The sequence below is a fragment of the Syngnathus floridae genome, chromosome 9 (genome assembly GCF_059516105.1).
Source record: "Syngnathus floridae isolate MCC-2025c chromosome 9, RoL_Sflo_1.0, whole genome shotgun sequence".
NCBI lineage: Eukaryota > Metazoa > Chordata > Actinopteri > Syngnathiformes > Syngnathidae > Syngnathus > Syngnathus floridae.
Window position 1 is genome coordinate 6,441,348 of NC_142421.1, and position 20,249 is coordinate 6,461,596.

The 20,249-nt window shown below is 40.1% G+C and overlaps 2 protein-coding genes across 5 annotated transcripts in view; both read left to right on the top strand.

Annotated features, from left to right (window-relative positions):
- LOC148393162 (golgin subfamily A member 7B-like) overlaps positions 1–20,249 on the top strand; it is a 129,302-nt gene that overhangs the window by 4,913 nt on the left and 104,140 nt on the right. For all 3 annotated transcript variants that reach the window (XM_088384559.1, XM_088384556.1, XM_088384558.1), the window contains exon 2: positions 4,452–4,527. The gene's annotated coding sequence lies outside the window, so the exon portion shown is untranslated. The remainder of the gene's footprint in view (positions 1–4,451; positions 4,528–20,249) is intronic.
- avpi1 (arginine vasopressin induced 1) lies at positions 729–2,946 on the top strand. Of its 2 annotated transcripts, none has more exons than XM_088384561.1 (3): positions 729–1,061; positions 1,832–2,192; positions 2,335–2,946. In XM_088384561.1, the coding sequence occupies exons 2-3, from the start codon at positions 1,870–1,872 to the stop codon at positions 2,567–2,569; spliced, it is 558 nt and encodes a 185-aa protein (XP_088240687.1). In that variant the 5' UTR covers positions 729–1,061; positions 1,832–1,869; the 3' UTR covers positions 2,570–2,946. The 2 variants fall into 2 exon arrangements, with proteins under 2 accessions (XP_088240687.1, XP_088240686.1); XM_088384560.1 differs by having other exon boundaries at positions 739–1,061; positions 1,828–2,192.

Below are 20,249 nucleotides of genomic sequence, written 5' to 3' on the forward strand. Positions count from 1 at the left end.
TTATTAACTTTTTGTGGTGATGCCTAATGCGGTGACAAAATACTATTGTATTTTGTCAATACAATACATGATTCCTTCATGACTAACACAAGCCTGAATTTTAGGACACAAATATACCCTACATAATTTTTCTTCCAATCTGTTTCTTTTCTAGTGTGGAAAAATAATCAAAATAGAGGTGAAGAGAAAATGCCAGTTAAAATTGAGTTGCAAAGTGTCATTTATCATCAATCAGTAATCAACCATGCTAAAAATGTTTAATGATTATCTTTGGATGGATAAAATTTTGGTTGTGTTAAATTTTGTATTAAGTTATTACTGGTGCTTTGTGAGTTGTCAAATGATGATAAATGCAGGTAAAGAATTGTATCTGAATTGTGCAGACCCCCAAAACCAATGATTTATTTTGTTGTAACGCTGTTGGTGCTCCTCTAGAGGTTGCTATTTAAACATTGTTGAAATGTACATTCAAACGAGGCGCAATTTTAAAACTATAAAAACGTGTTGTGGGCGATGAAAACAAACCATAACAAAAACACAGGCATGATGACGTAACCAATTTCGTATTTATGACGTCATACAGGGAAACAATTTAACGCATCTCCTAGTCTTGCAAAATGATAAGATAACGAATAGAATGTCCCCGTAATTATTCCTCAGTTCACTGACATAGTTTTAAACGTCAATGCATGCGCGCAGGATGCTCGTCTCGTGCACAATAAATGGACAATTCGTGCCATTGACGTCAAAGGACGAGACTGACGTCATTACAGAGGCGGTGCCATTTTTTTATATCCCACCTTTACAACCTTCTGATTGGCAATTTTGACAGTTTTCCCCGCCTACTATGGTAGAATCTCTTCTCTCATTGGCTTTTGGCGTGCCAGCGATTGAACCGGCTCAAGGGCACAAATGGATTAACAAAGAACCAACAAAAATGCTGCACGCAACGTCACGTATGGTAGCAGCTTTCATCGGGACAAAAACAACTTAGAAAAAAGCTGCTGCATCGATGGAAAGGCTATTCAAGTGACTCCAATTGAGTCATTTCGTTTATTCCGGTAAGTACATACAATTTTCGTTGTCATTCTGTAAGATCCTATCTGTATGTGCAGAATCAGCTAATTATATAGTGAATGCGTTTGTTTGTTAATCAACATGTCATGACAAGAAGCCATCATTTTTAGAATTATAGTATTTGCTACTTTCAGGCTCAGCTATGTTTTGCATCGCAGTTTAGCTGGAGTAAACAGAAGACAGACTTAAAAAGGCACGTGAGAGAATAATGTTGATCATAATCCATGCGCACAAGACACCCCGTAACAAAATAGTTATTTATCATGCATAATTGTCAAATGTCAAACTAACCAGTATAACCAGTAACTTGCTGTCAACACACGACCTAACATTCATTGACCTGATCTTATGTGACTCATATTGAGTCCAGTCTTTTGTCACTGCTTGTGTCGCATTTAAAAGCTGCAGTGGAATTTGGAACATGCTTAAAAGTGGAGCAACTAAGTAAGGCTTAAGAAATAAAGCAGCAGATCAGAAGAACAGTGGTTTAGCGGAGTAAACTTGCTAGTATTTGTGCCGATATGTAACTTGGATAGCGAGACCTCCAAAGTAAACAGAAATTACTCCCACTGTTTCCCTTTTGGTTACAATATGTTCTGGGTCTATGTTTATCATCACATATCTCTGATCTTTATGTAGTGGAAACCAAAAATGGAAAATATTGATTGTAGAGATCCTATAAGAAGCCTTTGTGTTAACGGTCTATATTGACTTTAAACTATTTTTTTTTTTTTTTGCATCCTCTTAAAGCAAGACGTCCTATATGCAACCTAGCCCTGAAATTTTCCTCTGATGGATAGTGGGGCTGCATCCCCGCCCTCATCCGTGGTGGCCGGCCCTTCCACCCTGTGGCGCCTGGCCGAGAGGCGAGCGCGCAAGGCCGGCTCTGGGAACATCTTCAGCAATGTGAACCTGTGGCAACTGCAGAGACTTTTCAGGGCGGCCGGCGATCAGGATGCCGAGCAGAGGGCTCAGCTAGTTTGGGCCCACAGGGATGAGACTGAGCTTGCCCAAGCCTTGGTGGGACTCAGGACCCGGAGTCACCGCAGAGGCTTGAGGGCTACCGGGAGGGACGTACTGGGTGCACACTGGATGCGGGCCTTCAATCATCTCAGGTAGTCTGATACGATGGCATAGTAAATCCATGCAATTTGTGTGGGACAGGGACTAAACCAATAATTGACCCTCAACCTAAAAATGTTCAGTTGCTTATATTGACAACTAGGCATAAAAAAATACTGTTTTCCTTTTATTTAGTATTGGCGAAGGGTTCCCAAGCAGCCAGGAAAAGGACTCTGGTGATGATACTGATGCTGCAGCTCATGGCAGCGAAGGTCCACATCAGCACACTACAAATGAGCTCACTACAGGGGCATCAGCGGTTCTAAACGATAGCCGAAGCTTCAGGTCATCCGAGAGATCTCCACGAGCCGGTTCGAGGAGAGGTGGCGAGACTGACCCTGACAGATACCTTCACAGAATACAACACTAATGACGTGAAGAAGTCAAAGGAGAGATTCTGCCGTGGAATATAACAGTAGAAGTGTGAGTTTTACAGCAAGAGCATGTTTGATTAACTTCTAGGAATTGCAAGTGCACGACAATTTTTCCATACAGGCGATACGGTATTTACCTATTTGCGCAGTGACATGAGAATACATAATGCTGCACTTGCTGTTTTTCATGTTTTATATTTATGGCTTACAACTGATATTAATACAAATGGTAATCATGATTTTACTATTTTAGTGATTGTGGCGTGTTTTGACTTGTGGCTCTCCATCGAAAATCATAGACCCCTTGTACCAGCATAACATCAATGAATGTATTGTTGGGCTTGAAATAAAACACTACCAACCTCATCAAATACTTTTTTGTGTACTTTTTGAGCCTTTGGTGTATAGGTTTTATTTTATTTTATTGTGTTAAACAGGAAAATGGGTATGATTCATATTCAGTACTCAAGTAAAACATTACACTTTGTGGCAGGTTCATGGTCTTGTTAATTCCAGCTACGTTCATGTTGGTCGAAGCAAAAATGATTTCCGAGTTGTTTCAAACAGCCTTTATTGTGCCACTATAGCCTGTTTGTTTCCATTATGTGTTTCAAATAGCAACCTTTATCGTGCCACTGTAGCCTGCTTCCATGTGCCACATTCACATTGGTCGGCGACCTTGAGTGACTTGAAAGGCGCCTTATAAATAAAATGTATCATTATTATTATTATTGTCATATGTACGGATGGGGGAAGGCTCCTGCTAACACTGGTCTCTAATGATCCATTTAGTGTACTAAGGCTGTTATTTGCAATGGGGTGCAATTTCCTCATACTGTTTAATAATAATGTCAATCAAAACTCAATGGACGCTGAAGTTATCTTTGTCGCCCCGTAGCGGCCACTAAGTAGTATGACGTCCACCAACAATGCTCTTACAAGTCGCTAGATGACGCTACTGTTATGCATTTAAAAGGGCAGAGAATCAGTCAAATGTAGTTCATACTTGTTGGACGCAGACATTTAAATCGAGCAAAAGTAACAACTTTATAGTTATTCCTAACTACAAGGCCAACCAAGCAAATGAGACAGAGATAATGAGGGGAAAAGTTATGATTCTGATTCAGCCAGAAAAACACTTAAAATTTGATAATGTACTGATCCTTTCAAATAGAGTTCTCAAGGTTAACCAAGAGAAAGCGGAGGATCAGCATAAAAGCAATTATGGTTGGGTTAGAGAAAATTGAAATTAAAACAAAATGGCAACATTGATTAAAAAAATTCTTTTACAGTATGTGATCTACTTGAGATGATCAACACTGTACACCAAACACAATATCTTCATCAGCAATCAGCGAGCCTTCTCCTTAAATTCAATCTGGATGATACAAAGAAACAATAGTGGTGCCTCACCACCACGTGGAGGGCAACACAGTTTGAAAAGAAATCTGAGTTATTGCATCTATACAGCTATGACCTTGAAAAATCTCAGTTTATCAGTTCCGCATTTTATAGCGAGTCATCAAACTTCCCTCCCGTGTTCTGCTAGCACGCAATAACAAAAATGCACAAATTTTGCTGTTTATTGGCGCTCACCTGTCTGCAATGTGGTACCTACCTATAAAATCTCTTGGGGAACTTTGCCAGTCATTGACACCTGGAAATGGCCAAAAGGACCTTACACCTCAAATCAAAATGGAAGCAATCGTGTCACATGCTCCAATCCTTAAAAATAATGGCGGATCTCCATGACAATCTTGCCGTATGGTGTAATACAGCAAAACTTGCAAGTCAGGTCAACCACATCTCAGAGTGCCACTGTTAATAAAAACATCAAGCGTTCACCAGATGTCCTCATAATTTCTTTGTTCCCTGCAGGTTCTGCTTGTGTTTGGGGACACTCCGACATCTGCTGAATCCTCGAGCGCTAATGCGGACGAGTTCTGGCTATGAGGTAATCCTTTCCCCACTTGCCTAAATTTGAATGCAGTCTGTTAGTCACACTGTTGCTGGCTGAATGCCTTAAATATTACACATGACACTTTGACTGATGATGGCACTTTGATGAAGCTTCATCGCAATCGATTCAGGACACGGCTCATTCTTCTCTGTTTGCGAAATGCAAGAGCGAGAGATGAACTCGGAATAATTCAGTGATTGCAACAATAATGAATTAATGTTGTGTATAGATTCAGCTGAATGTTGGTTAAGTGTTTACCGGTGATGATTCCGTACTTCATTGCAGAGTACAAATCTGTTTAGTGATTCAACTTTCTAGTTGTGCAAAGGTGACTCAAGGTCAGATTGGAATGACAGGTGCATGAAAGCAAAGGAAGCATAGTCAAAGAGAGGAAGTGACACCCTTGATGCAGGTCTGTGTGAGAATGACAAAGCAAGTCGTATAGAGATTATTATACATGAGTGAGGATCACACAGAGCCAGTGTCCCCATTGCATTGTAATTAGAGTACCGAATGGTAATTAGGGAAATGATATATACAGTATTCATGCTCTGATGTTAATCCAAGACCGATGCAGTGCACGCGCACACGCACACAATTTCTATTCATGGAATCACGCAACGGCACAGCACATCACTCATTGTTATTCCTTCCCCTGTGTCATTGTGCGCCTTTGTTCTTATTTCCAGCTCAGTTGCTCACTGCTTTCAAAGGTCCCAGACATAAAAAAAAAAAAAAGTGCATACTCGTCTCTCAGGTGAGCATCAGGTGTGAGTTTAAAAGGAGAGACCTGCTGAGATGAGCATCTTCTCTCACTCTCGAATTTGCTCAGTTTTATCATGGCACTGATAGGAAGACTTAATTGAAGCTAATGTAATAGCAATGGATATATTTAGGTTTCATACCAGCTCATTAAAGTTCAGAAGTTCAGTACAGTCGACCGCCTATAAGATTTAGAATCTGACTGAAATTCTTGGGAAAAAAAATACTGCAGAGTACTTCAGAGGACTTCTGTCGTTTAATGTTTTGCTGCTATAAATACAAGAGCTAGAAGTAGAACATTCTGCGGATGTTAGGTAAAGTGATAGCCTGCTTGTAATCACAATCAATATTTATTTTTAACTTTTTTTTTTTCCACTGCCAAAGGTAATCTGTAACTTGACATCAGGGTTTTTGTGTTTTAAAAGAAAATTTGATTCCAAAGTCAGACATTGCATCATACCACATGTTTTCTTCCTGTGTATTTTTTCTAAGTGCAACGTAATGCTATCAATCAAAAAGAAAAAAATATTGACAATTGATAATCTATCCACTTTAACAGAAGACCCACTTGGGTTATATTTACATTCTTTATTTCTGCTCAGTTCACACAATTGAGCAGCCACTAGTTTCTAGTTCAGAAGTCACAACAGACATGAAAATAACCATTAGATTAAAAAACAACATCAGTGAGAGCTGTCACATAAATTTAACCGAGCTGCCTAACTGGTACAGGCATTTGTGCATAGAAGGTCAAACTCCTTTCCAAATGTGAGAGTGAGACCTTCCCTGTCCGCCTTCACGCTCCGCGGCCTACGGGCCTGTTCTGGGCTTAGAAGCGACATGTTCGGCCAACTTCACATCGCATCACATTACACTGCTCACGAGGCGTTCAGGTGAGTCGAGGACAAGCGAGGAGAGGAGTTTTACACTGGATAGCTAGAGACTTGTCACATGGCCCATGACTGTCTTGTGCCTTTGTTTTTTTTTCTGTGTCCTTTGACACTGATTCTTACGCCGTCATGAACAGAGTATTCATAATCTGAAAGGTTTGATGTAAAAAATGCTTGACATCTGTCAAAAAAAAAACTATGACCAATTATCAAAACATAAAAAGCGGAATGTCGTTTAATGTTAGAAAACTACAGCTATTCGTCACCACAATTCAAGTGCACATGTTGCCTATGCTCACATCAATCTCGGAAAATTTCAAAACAATCGGTTCATTATTTTGGATTTTATGGACAGCTATATAGAGAAAAAGGTGCATGAAAACCAAAGTACTGTGCAATTTGGGGGGGGGGGGGGGCAACCTTGGTGGGGTGCATCCAGAGTGACACGAAAATGTACTTGACCCACTTTAGCTCTCAGTAGCTCAAATTTAGATCACATCATTAAACAAACACATTTGTGTTGTTTGACAATAGTTATTCTTTTAACAACCAGCATTTATTGCCCTCATGTCGGGATGATCTGATTCAGCCAGGGAAAGGTCATGCTGAGACCTGGTGAAATAAATAAAGTCTGTCTAAAAATATGAAATGTTATTAAACCTTATGAATAATGAATTGGTCTTTGCTAAATATCAGTGTCGATGCCAGCACGGGCAATTTATTGTTTATCTAAATGTCAAATCCATCAGGGCTCATTTTGTTGTGAACTCAACACCGTAAATATTTAAATAACTTCACTGCGAGTGGCCAGTGAAACACTGCGGGAAAAGTCGTTAGGGAAACAAAACTCTTCACAAGTAAATTACTATCCCACAAACCCAAACAATTTTGCGTAATTTATTCAGAGCTCTGGTTGCATTTAGAGCTGCTTTATTGTAACAGCGTGCCTCACATAAAGATCAGCAGGCTAAAATGGGACAAATTCACATTAACATGTTCCCACTGAGTCGGAACTAAAGAGGAAAAGCACGTCTTAATAATTCAGTTCAAAACAGACCTCTGAGCCAGTGACACAATATGCGGAGCATAACCTTGAGCTAATGAGCAAATTTGCACGCAAACGAGACCACAATGCACATGCATACACACATCTGTGCGTGCAGACTTTGGGTTCATGATAGCACGCTATAGCATGCGAGATCACAGAAACAAGTGCAAGAACTGTGTCAGCAATTGATAATTTCACCACTGTTTTACATATGGATGTCCTTATTGTAAAGTCCTATCAAGGCCATTATAAAAATATGATAGGATAAAAATGTATGATCCTATATTTAAAATTCTAGTGGGTTAAATATTTTGGGGCTATTATAATAGAAAACCAGCTACCATAATATGTTTTGCCCTAGTTATTTTCTGGGTAATATTTTGAGTTTTTGGAACGACATCCCCTCCAATTAGGAATGTTGTCTTCGTTGGCAGACCTGTCAGAGAGTGGGAGTACTTTGTGGATGTCAGCCAATAGTGAAAAATAAATTCCTCTTGATAAACTGAGGGAGGAGGGACATTTTAGATGAAAGAAAAAGAAGACAATATGTGATGTGTCATGCGCTTCCTGATTTTGGTGTAAATCAAAGCTAAAGGAAAATAAGTAGGATTCAATGAACTCAAAATTGCTCTGATTGTTTTTCTTGATCAATCCATGTTTGAGAGCCTAGATTAAGCCTTTTTGAGTCCACTGGCGGAACTAAAGGGGTGACCACGGGGGCTCTAGGCCCCCTGAACATACTTGGACCCTTCAGGTGACTGGCAAGATATTTGATTTTTGGGCAATTTTTTTCATATTTTTTTCTGCCCACATTTACCCCAACGCACAATAAATCTATCAGTGTCTTCTGAAGAATTCTTAGGGTTTTTAAAAGAAGAATCCCTGAGATATCCATGGCAACCCAATGGCCATGTTTGAGCATTAAGACCACCATTGTTTTGCACACTTTGTAAACCACATAAAGAGCTCTCCAACTGTACATTTAATGATGTGAGGGGAACATTCACAGAAATGCAAAGGCAGCACTAGAAAGGCTTCAAGGCCAAGTATAGAACCCCGTTTAGTGCACTTCCAGCAACACCTTTGAAGTCACCCTGTACTTCCAGGGAGGATGTGACAGGGTGCGAAAACGGATGAGATTCTTAGTGGAAAAAAGGCTCCCGGAAGCCCTCTTCCCCCCCCAAACACACACGCACTCTGCCACATAGGATGCGAGGACACAAAGAATGTCTGGCGCAGATCAAGGGGGAAAAAAATATAAAGTCAACCTTTACAGCAGACATCCCTCCTCCTCATCACTTTGCACTCCAAAGTCTTTCTTCAAAGCGGGATAATCGGAAGGCTACAACGGAAATGGGTCTGAACACATTTCCCTGCAGGCATTGTCACTTTAAGAACCCAACTTATTTGAGATGCACGGTGGAAGACAAGTGAGTCACAAAATTGGGTTGAAACACTGTTAACCCTGTTCGAGACAAATTTGAACTTTTGAAATTTGACGGTGATTATTAAAAATAGCCTTAACGATATTTAAGTGTGGGCCTAGGAAAATCTTGAAATGGTGAAAAAGTCTTTCGGATGATCATGCATACTAAAAAGTCATACAATTAAAACTTGGAGGTTATAATTTGCCAAGGTAAAAGTTGAAAAAAAGCCTTGTCTTATTTTAAAAGTGACAATCACATCACATGGACTATATATGCATACGAGTTGTGACATCATCAAACGCATTGCGTGTGGTGTGTAATGTGGAACGTTGACACATGATCACATGAAGTAACATCAAAGATCGCCTTTGATTGGCCCGAGTATTCGAGTCGGTCACATCTCTACGCGTTGACGTGTCGACGCTTCCAGATAGCCTTAATGGCATATGCATCTATAATGACTGGCTCTACAGCATGTTGCTTTTAGAGACATGCATAAATATTAAGACACTCGCAGGAAACATGTTCAATATACTTTATATAATGTGAGAGGTTGCTCTCCTGCTATGTGCACTTTGCAGACATTATTTATAGTCACCATTAAAAGGCGCAAAATCCAGGGAGCATGTCATGAGAAAAAACTTTTCAGTTATCAATATTATTATTATTTTTTTAACATTAGGTTTGAAAGAGTATTTGGAATGGAGACCCAAATTGCAAAAAAAATATATATATATAGGATTTATTACAAAATATTTATTTATTTATTATCATTGAGTCTGACTTTTGTGTCCTGTAGGTTTTTATGTATTGACATTTGTTAAGCTAATACTAACAACATTTTGACAGTATGCTTTTCCATTACATTAGGTTTTGCACAGCTCCATATTTGTATTTGATGGCAAATGTTCAAATTGTCACTGTGAAACATTCCAAAATTCCTTAGACTAACTTTCCATGAAAAGATTCTTAAAATTTATAATGCCTTTGCAACCCAGCTACTATTGTTTCTATTCATTTAAGTTAGAGAAAAGTCCTTTATTGTATTCAGACTGTTTCAATCAATCAAGTGATTTTACTTCGCCCAGCAAACTGCAGGAAAATACTGATGTTTAATTCCCTGTCACAAGCAACAAAAGACTCTATCACGATATTCTGCGCTTTGAGACAGACTGTCGCTTTCATGCGTTAACAAGAGGGCGGCTCATGAACACAATACAACTACTGAAATAACACACTGCATTTATAAAGTTATAGCCAGCATATTTCACTTCTTCAAATGCAAAATAGAACGAAAGAGAATGGCATGTGTGGAGGGCTTTGAAATAGAATAAACAATGAGCAGAATGCTTCTCCATGAGCTGCCACCTTATGTTTGTGTCTCGCAATGAGCCAAGGAGCTACATATGGGGTTTGATGCCCCTATCAGGGTCACCTTTAGAAAAAGGGTCCCACGTGCACGACAAAGCATGGTTCAAATGATCCCTTGTGAGGAATAATTATTGGATTTAGTTATACATTGCCCACACGTAGTACACCGGGTTCACTAGCATCAATAGATGCAAATCATCCACTGGTCCCCCTGTCCTAGGTGTCCCACAAGGTTCCGTTTGAAGTCCCCAATTTTTTTTATTAAAATGTTATGATAACCTCACGGTTTTTATATTTAGGCATCCATGGGTTTTCTCTAGACAGGTAGAAAAAACCACACATAATAGAGGCTTCAAACACCATCTTCTGCTTAAAAATAAAATAAAAATGTTGATGGCCCTGAAAATAAAAAATAAACAAAAAGAAAATAGACATGGATGACTCAAATGTCCAAGAGCTCAATGCCAGTCATTGTTCACTATAATTGCTTTTGAGTGTCCTTCATTGAGAGCCGCAGTGGACAAAATACAAACACAATTTCAAGTGGGTTTGCATCAAATGCTTAAAAAAAAACGTCAGCTGGCACTCTGTTGTGTTCCACTGGCTACATTGTTTACTATTGAATTTCACGTTTTTGTACTTGCTGCCCCCCATGATTGCTTGCTGGTCAAACTGAATATATATTTGCTTTTCATGTCTAGCTAACAGTAGTACATCATGTAATACATTTTGTCATATGTTGAAGGGTTACAAATAGAAACAAAACATCTTAAGTGACAGCACCTTAACCTTTAAAATTGTGACCTTTAATATCAAGGATGACCTTTGGATTTCACAGCATGGTCTAACCATTTGTAACCATAAGATTTTGATCAGTACTTTTTTTTAGCACTTGGATAATAAATAAAGATGGTCATTGAATGAAGTCTTGTGACATTTGAGATGAGTCTTTTAAAATCAGGACCAAATCTTAAGAAAGCAACCTTTGATACTGACAGAACTAAATAAGTCATCGGAAATCACGATGAAAATGAACAAAACATGTCCGCCATTATGAAATCAGTGCTCCACAATAAATAAACAAAAAGGTTTTCAATTTGATTTCCGTAGGTTTTGCATAATCTCAGAGATTAACAATGGAATACTTCTTTCAAAGCCCCGCCTCCTGCTGCTCTACTGTGTACAACATGAAGGGAATGTGATGAAATAGAAAATATGGATGAGTCTATTGCTTCCTCTGGCAGCTTCTGGAGAATAGCGTCATAGAGCATTTTCGGTCCCCCCTCCACCCCCACCAGCCCCCCTTAAAGCGCTCTGGCAAGCTGAGCTTTTCATGAATCTTATGTTCACTGTTCAATTATTCAGCCTGCCTTCCACTGGTGGAAGGCAGATGCAGAATTAGAAGATTCTGGTTTTGGATTAATCACACCACATGGGTGTTTATCTCCGAGGTAGTGATAATATCACGTCTCTCTCATTGGTGTTAGTGTGGCTCTGGGTAGTCGTGACTGTAGTGACAATCCATTGGTGTGTAACTCAACGGGGGTATTTAGTATTTTCGTCAAGATGAAGGTGTCTAGGAATGCGCTACAGCCCAAAGCAGCGAGAGGCGAGTGAAGATTAATTAAATCTCCAGGGTTTCTTGCAAGTTTAGTGGAGAAAATATGATATTCCTTCATCTGCACTGTGGCTCTGATGCACATGGCCTTCATGTCACCAATTTCATCTTCCCTCATTGATTCCCTTCCTCTTTCTGTACCGATTTTCAATGGCAGAGAAAATTGTGCCAAGGCTCATGTGTTTTATGGGTTTGATCACGTGAGATGAGCTGATGAAATTAGCCGACAGCAAGTGGCAAAATGGCCGATCCATATGACATATAGTTTTTGTTGACAGTGACTTCCCCTTTAAGGAAACCTTATTTTAATAGCCGTGTCTTCCCAAACTTTTGTCCATAGTTTCCACCTTTGATTTTTTCCCGTCGTAATATTTCAGACACATTCTACAACTGTTAACGTCCGAAGTCTGTCTGCCTGCCCGTCTTCTCTTTCCTTCCAATATTACTTGCCTTACATCACTCTTCATTCACCTCTGTACAGCCTCATCGCCGAAAATTTCCATCTGCCTTTGACGTCTCCTGATTTCCCACAATTGCGTCATCATTTTCCAATTTGACTTTTTTTTTTGTTGCTAAACTGCAGTCAGAATGTTTAAATTACAACAATAGTCACAAACATTAAAGCGCTTTGATAATCTGTCATGCAATACTGCTTCATGCACTGTCACATCCGAGCACATACTTAACGGAGTTTCGAGATGACAGCATGCGTCGAAAAGAAAATGTGCAGGTGCCAACGGCGTCATAGCATATTACAATGTATGTGTAGGCAAGCAACATCAGAGGTGGCTCCTCAGGCCTGCTTGACAGAAGGGGTGCGTCTGCATTTGTCACAGGGTTGTTGTTCAACGTGACGGCCATGTTGTCCCCCCCCTTTCCCATGTAACTGCGGCGCCATCCGACGTGATGTGACACGCGTGGCGATGCTAAGCAGATCTGAGCTGGCTCTTCGCTTCACACCAATCTGTGTGGCCTCCTCCTCGGGCAAATGTCTCCTGAAGCGCTGACGCACAAGTACACACATGGAGCTGAATGGTTAATCCATTCATAGTTTCCGTGTCCTCCCCTTTGGCACTCTTGTTTTATTCTGGTTTTAATTGAGGAAGTCTAATTCAGAGACACAGCTACTGATGGAGTGAAAGCCATTATTTGAGTAAAAAATAGGGAACATACTCTGCTGCAAATAGTGAAAACACAAATGTATAAATATTATCTGGTGCCAAAATGTGAATCAGGAGGATTTTGGTTCACGACAGACTTGTATTCCTATGTCAGCAACGTAAATCAAATTTGATTGGAAGTCGATCACTAACTCAGAACTGTAGTTAAGTCGTTACAAAAACTTTGCAGCTATAATTAGCTGTAGCTTTGTTTTGAACACTGTGTCTTTTGTGTTTAAAAAAAATGCATTCCCTCCACTTGTACTATTTTAAAACTCAGTTGCCAACCCAGTTAAAGGTCCTTAAAAATAATTCCCCTCCACAAGTGGGTCACTAAGCAGCACAAGGTCACCAATTGAGATGCATTTAATCATTGGTAGCTCAAAGGTAGGATGTTGTGGGTCTAATTGATGTCAATGTGTGTGTATGTTACTTAATGTGTTGTGGATCTTTAATAAGTTCGGGCCACTGGAGCCTTAGCGTTAATTAAGTGCTCAAGACAGATTTCGGCCTCAGCAGCACACCGCACTCGCCCTCTACAGGATACACACGTGCACAAATCGCACACACACATGCATACAATAATGGTATGCAAGAAATATGAAACAATTACAATGACAATGAGAGCGTAAACCTTTGTAGTGGTTAGAAGTTTAAAAGCTGGCATGCTACTTTCTTAGTTACAAAGATGTTAGATGAGGGGACCGTACCATTTTAAATCTACCGTCGGGTGGTTCTTCCACCGTGACCTAATTGGAAAATTGAGAAATCACCCAATCAAAAGCGCAGGGAGAAAAAACCCCAAAGAAATCCAAATGTCATGGCATCTCGTACCTTCTTTCTTGAAGCTATAAAGCCATCGGAAGTGAGTTTATTGAGCGAGTGACTGAGATTTTGCTGATCCCTAGCCTTCATCCCAACATCTTCATTCCACATCACCCCCCACCCCCCTCAGAAAAGATGGAGCGTCGTTAGTATGCAGAGGAGCGCAAGTACAAACTGCTTACTTCTCTTCAGAAATATGAAAATGAAATATTCATGAGTTGAGAGAGCAATCGTTTTGAGCGGGAGAGTGTGAGTGAGAAGGATGAGGATGGGAGGGAACAGATGCCATTTTCCACCCCTCTCCATTTGCCACCCTGTCCGAGGCCTTGCTGGGGGAACGCCTATCCCCACCCCACCCCACCCCACCACCCTACTTCTGTTCTCCATGCTTAGATCTTGAACCTGAACAACGTTGTGTTACATCACAGACTATTTTCTGGAACTATCTAAACCTTCCATCAGCTGGCAGACGTCACGCGCCATCTCCACAGGCCACATCGCTTAATGGCTGTATTCATTATGTTTGCTATTTTTAAACGTTCACATATATTTGTTTAAAACGTGTGAGAACTATTTAATTATTGAAAACACAAGCAAACTCACTAAACTAAGAATTTCTTGCATTCACCTATCTCGTTTTGTCATAGTGATCGCGCCGTCTTCAACGTGTCGGTCTCATTTATCTTCCTCCCGCTGGTGTGCTCTTTGTTTTTCGAATTTCTGCGTGATTCATCTTCCTGTCGATTTATCTGCGTTGCTCCTTCACCTTCCCTTTCCGTGTTTTGTTAGGGAACCGAGTCGATCCACTTTTGATTAGTGCAACGCTGACTATCTTGTTTTAATATTTACGCTGAGTAATTGTTCGTTGTCTGACTCAAACAAGGCCTGTGAATTAATCTAAAGCTAAACAATGCAACTGTTTACAACTCTGATTTTCCAACATGATATAGTAGATTCATGAATATTTGACTTCCCATCATATGCATTTTATGAATTTTTAACTTGGCAGTAAAGTACTACCTTTTGTCATTAGCATGCGTGCATGAGCTTGTATTTAACACCGTCGGCGTCACGGAAACTCCCGTAGCCTCTCATTATTCTTCACAGAGGGCAGATGACTTATTGATTAAAAGGACTCATTTATTCAGATGAGACATCTGGAGAAGCCTGGGGCTTGTTTTAGTCATGAAATCAGCCTCCTTTCTTTTCACCAACCCCCATGTCCTACAAAAGACACCACACATTTGTTTGTACACATTTGATTGCATTCTGGAAGCTACGAATACATTGACACACAAAACACGTAACTTTTGGGTAAATTCGCTCATAAGGGTCCCTTGTTTTACCCATCCATTTTCTTTTACTCATGTCCCAATCAAGGTCATGGGTGAGAGGCGGTGCACACCCTGGACTGGTCTCCGACCATTTGCTGGTTTAAAATATCTTTGTTGAGTACATTTGTTCGGATGAGTGTGGAGTATGATGTCGAGTGCATTGTAATATATCAAATTGTATTATTGGGAACTCTAACAGCGTTGTAACGTTTTGAAATAAGAATTAGATTATTCATTACTAGATAACAATATATAACCACGGGCGGTGCTAGGATATTTTTTTTTCCTTGGGGGCCGTGGGGAGCTCTCAATGCGGAACATTTTTTAAAGAGACCTAAACAAATTCTTCACAATACGCTGATAAACATTACATGTAAATTGGAAAGCATATCCAGGAAAAACAGCAAGTAACTAGTCAGTGCCCCACTTCTCTGGCTCCAGCTTTTAATATACCAGCAAGCAAAATCTGTCCGGCTGTAGTCATTTGCATTGTAAACATTGCATCGTGAAAAGCAAGGTGTATTCATTGACTTCAGCCAGAAGTTCATTGTTAATAGTTGTATAAACAGTGCGTATTGTGATGTCAGCCACCCAAGCATGGAAAAATAATTTGAGATCATCCATTCAGTCCATATTTTTTTTTTGTACATGTCAGTTATTGGCATAGAACCTATTTTGACTTCAACTTGTATTTCATTCTGTGAGGCAAGCAATGTCGATTTTGACCACACAAGTAAGAAAATATATTTTCTTGATACCCGCGCTCAAGACTGGCAATTGGGTGAGAGGAAAGTCAATGGAGATGAAGCATTACTTGCTGATGGGGAGTCATAGTCAATGTTATTGGCTAAAAGAGACGATGGAGCAAAGGGCAAATAAGGAATGTGGATTTGAACTGTTGCTCCCATTTGCTAACGTTATCTCATCCTCTGTTCTACAAAGCCCTGAGTCGTCTAGGGTCAGCATCTTAAACTCAGCATGGGGCCCCGGTTCAGTAAGTAGGCCACGGTCTTCATGTGCCCCATGTGCGCATATGTGCACCCGTGTACAATTGAAGTGGAGCTTCTTACAAGTTCATATGAAAGCTCTTGTTTTGACAGTCACTCGACACGAGGATTAGATGAGCAGCGAGAGTTGTATTAATCCTCGGCAGCTAAATACCGCCTGAGCCCCCCCCTACCACCACCACCACCCCTAAAGGATCCTAAAACTGGGCAAGGATGGAGAGGCTGGGATTGTGTAAATGTGTTGTCAGAGCACACTCATTACAGGAGGGTTATGGATGGTACATTAGTCCTTGGTAAAAAGTCCTTTCATTTGTGTACTGTATGACCCCGACATGAACCTTCTTCTAATGAGATCCATATGGCCCCATCATGTAGATAAGTGGCTAATTTGAATTTAGAGCCGATTCTGTTTTTTTTTTTTTTTAATTAATTAATGTATTTTTTAATCATCTCATACCACCGTGTTTACATTTAGTGGATACATGAAAGGACCCACGCATAAAATACTAGGAAATAAACATAATCAGCTTTCAAGTATAGCTCAAGTTCTCATAGCTGTTATTATGTTGGTTTTCTTTCGACAGCAAACTAGTGGTGCTCCAAGTCGTGAACTTCAGTTTTCTTAATTGCTTTTAGACCTGACTCATCGACAAATCAATTTCACACAGTCGACCAAATTATGAGCAGTCAATCGAGGACTGCCACCTAAATTATTATTGTGCTACAAATTGTTGGTGTTTCTATTCCCATCTGGAAGGAATGTCATATTTAGAAGTTAATACTAAAAAGAACATCTCAATAAATTTACTTGGTGTATTAATGCTTTGGTTATTGAAGATAACATCATTGCAAAAGTTCAAGTCAAGTTCACACTTGACTTTTTGACATCTACTTAATAAAATGGGAATTTCTGAATGTTTTTATCATGCTGTTACAGTAACCTTGAATGTGAAGTCAACATGAAAAACTCAGTTATGATGGCAGATGTGACAGGAGGAGGCTGATCTATCTATCAAAACATTTTTTTTTAATTCTTTATTGCTTCTCTCCTTGCCCGTGATTGATGGAAGTAGGACGACAGGCTAGTCTAGCACGATCCATTTAGATAAAGGAAAACTTCACTTGACTCTAGTTTTATGATGCTCCCATTGCGTGAGCGACACTCTGGCAACATTTTTTGCAGATACTGATCAAAATGTTTTTCTCATCAGCCAACACCATCTTCAAACTACCACTTGACAGTAGCTGGTAATATAATATAATATAATATAATATAATATAATATAATATAATATAATATAATATAATATAATATAATATAATATAATATAATATAATATAATATAATATAATAAAATAAAATAAAATAAAATAAAATAAAATAAAATATAATATAATTTAACCTAATATAAACATAACGCAATTAACACAACACTATTTGTGGCCAAAAATGCTGTTTCAGTGCTGCCCAGTGTTGGCCTCTAAGTTTTATTTGAACATGTTGGCAGTGTGTCCAACGTGTAGGTGTTCGTATTTGCATGCGGGAGTAGCGCCATGGAGATTTAAAAAAACAAAAAAACCCAACAACAACTCAGTGTGGTTTTGAAAAATCTAATTTGGAACCTGTAATGTTTAATACAAGCCGTGCATGTTTCCCCTGGGAAATACCAGAAATAGATCCAGGACTGTAGACTTGTTTTTGGGCTTTCAGGCTCCTTCTCAACATTCCAAATCCAAGCAACAGTTTTTGAAAACATCTGTTGTAATTAGCATCACCATAGAAGAAATGATCTTTTGTCTTACTTTCCTTTTGGAGGACAAAATCTTCTTTAACCTCTGTATTCATGTCAATGCGAGGGGAAAAAGTTGGCTATTAGAGAGGATTAGCCCCAGTAGGAGATGGAGCAGAGGCTGTTTGGAATCTTAATTGAAAGACTCTGTGTGTGTGTGTGTGTGTGTGTGTTTGTTTCATATGTAGGTCACGGGTGTGTTTGGAAAGCGTGTCTGGCGTACACTGGGGTGATGATGTTGTGTTGCAAAAGTCGAGTAACTAAACAAAAATCAGTGCACAAAAGACCCTTGAGCGGCTTCGGCTGTCAGTGTGATGAAACGCCTCAGGAGCATTTGATCACTGAAGTCATGGTCAAACTGAGCAGGGCCCACTGATGAATGTCTGCTTTGAGTATTGGCAAGAAGACCTTGTACTTTCAATGTTAGATGTTGTGGTGGGCATATTTTGCAGCTGATTAAAACTTTGCACAAAGCCAGGGGCGGTGCTATGTGGTGGCAACGGTAACAAAGAAGTGGCCCTTTATCAAATAAATTCATCTCAGCAAAACATTGCTTTTTACATGGACTTGTTCATATGGCCACCCCACTGAAAAATGTCCTAGCTGCGCCCCTGGTCAAAGTCTAAGAAAATATGAGTTGATAATGTAAAACTTGACCGCAATCCTTAGTGTTGACAAAAGTACAACTTCGCCTGCCTCTAATCACAGATCCGTCACACCCTAATTAGTTGGTAATATAATAAGTAGTGATTATAGTCTGTGGTCCCCCGGGCAAAGAACAGTGAATTAAATTAACTGATTTCATTATGTTCACGTACTTTGTATTTGGAGGTGACCTTGCTAGATGAGCTTCAAAAGTGACATTAGAAACAGAGGGGGGGTTCTGTGTTGGTCTAATAAGATACGTTCTAAAACAGCAAAATTGTTAGAATGACATTTGATCTGCTGGGACTGATTTTCTTCGATAAATTCCGACCAGTGGAAAACACATGCTATTTACCCCCCTGGTGTGTCGGATGTGTCACATTTCAAAAACTGGTTAAAGGATCTAAAAATAAAACGGGTAGCGTGTGAACCAGGCTGAAGCATTGCCTAATATTTCCATATCCGAGCAGCAATGCCAACCAGGAACAAAGCGACCTGTCAGCAGCGATGACGTTTCTGCATGATCCCGCCGCTAATCGCTCGCTAGCCTTCTTGAAGAGTCATCAGCATGTGTCGGCCTTCAAAGTGTCGCGCTCGGCGTATTAAAATCCATCTTTGTCGCCGCTTCTGATCCCGCCGTGGAGCCTTCAGCATGAGCTCGTCATTTTTTTGCAGTGCTATGTGCCCGTTTTTTTCCCCCCTTCGCTCCCTCTCTCGGATATCCCCCCTCGCCAGTCGTGAGCAAGCGTGGCACCGCGTTAAGACCGAGAATGTGCATGTGTCGGAGCTGTCCCCTTAATCCTTACAGCAAATAAAGGGAGGCTTACCCAGTCTGGTGCACATAAGCACCCGTGCAGGCTGGCAGGCCCATTTCCCATACATGTTCGTTCTTTTTTCTCATCTTCATGCTTCATCCTGCGGTCGTTCCACTTTTCACTTTCTTCATCCTAGTCTTTCCAAGAAGTCTAAATGTCTCTCTCTCTTTGTCTCTCATGGGCTTGCACCCAATCCCAGCAGTTGAAAGCGTCTCAGCTCCTTTTGCCAAGTTATTTCAGGGGTTTGCAAAGTTGGCTCGAAAAGCAAAAAAGGATTACCCTCGCACCCACAACAATTACACTCGTCTTTACCGAGCTGGCTGCCGGAGCCGATGAATAAAAGGAGAGGTGCTGAGGACAGATTTGCACTTTGCTCGGGCTCACAGCTGTTGCCTGTGCAGATATTAGACTTTAATATTCTTGAATGTGAGACTTTGTTTGTCTCAATCCACCCCCCACCGATAAAGAAATGTATTCTTTGTCCGATTCAGATTATAATCTCTTTTTGGATGACTCATGTGTCAGCTGTGTACTTTGTGAGACCACAAAACAAGCAAACTGTCTGGACATGAGTGACATGAGTGTTAATTCATCGAGAAAGTGACGATTATAAGCACGTTAATGCTCAAATTTACAAAATGTTTGCCGTCACTCCTAATTGTCTTCATCTGCTTGTTGGAGGCTAATTTGCAAATGTGGCTGAAGATGATGATAGGTCCGGAGAGCTGGGGAGGGGCCACAAAGCCACTTGCCCCCTCTTAAATATTCTTCGACCCCCTCGGGTACCAGGCCAGATAATTGACTTTTTGGGTATTATCCAACTTTTCTCATTGTTTTTTTTTACATTTCCAGCAAATTTGAAGAATGTTGAAGTTTCAGTTTGATGTCCTTGTCCCCACGGCCCCCTCCCAAAGAAAAAAAAATCCTAGTTCAGCCACTGGATGATAGTGAATATACGATGCTGCTTTGGTTTTGAGTCTCCTCTTCATGAATGCTAAATGATTGTTGAAATTGTAAAGTAAGA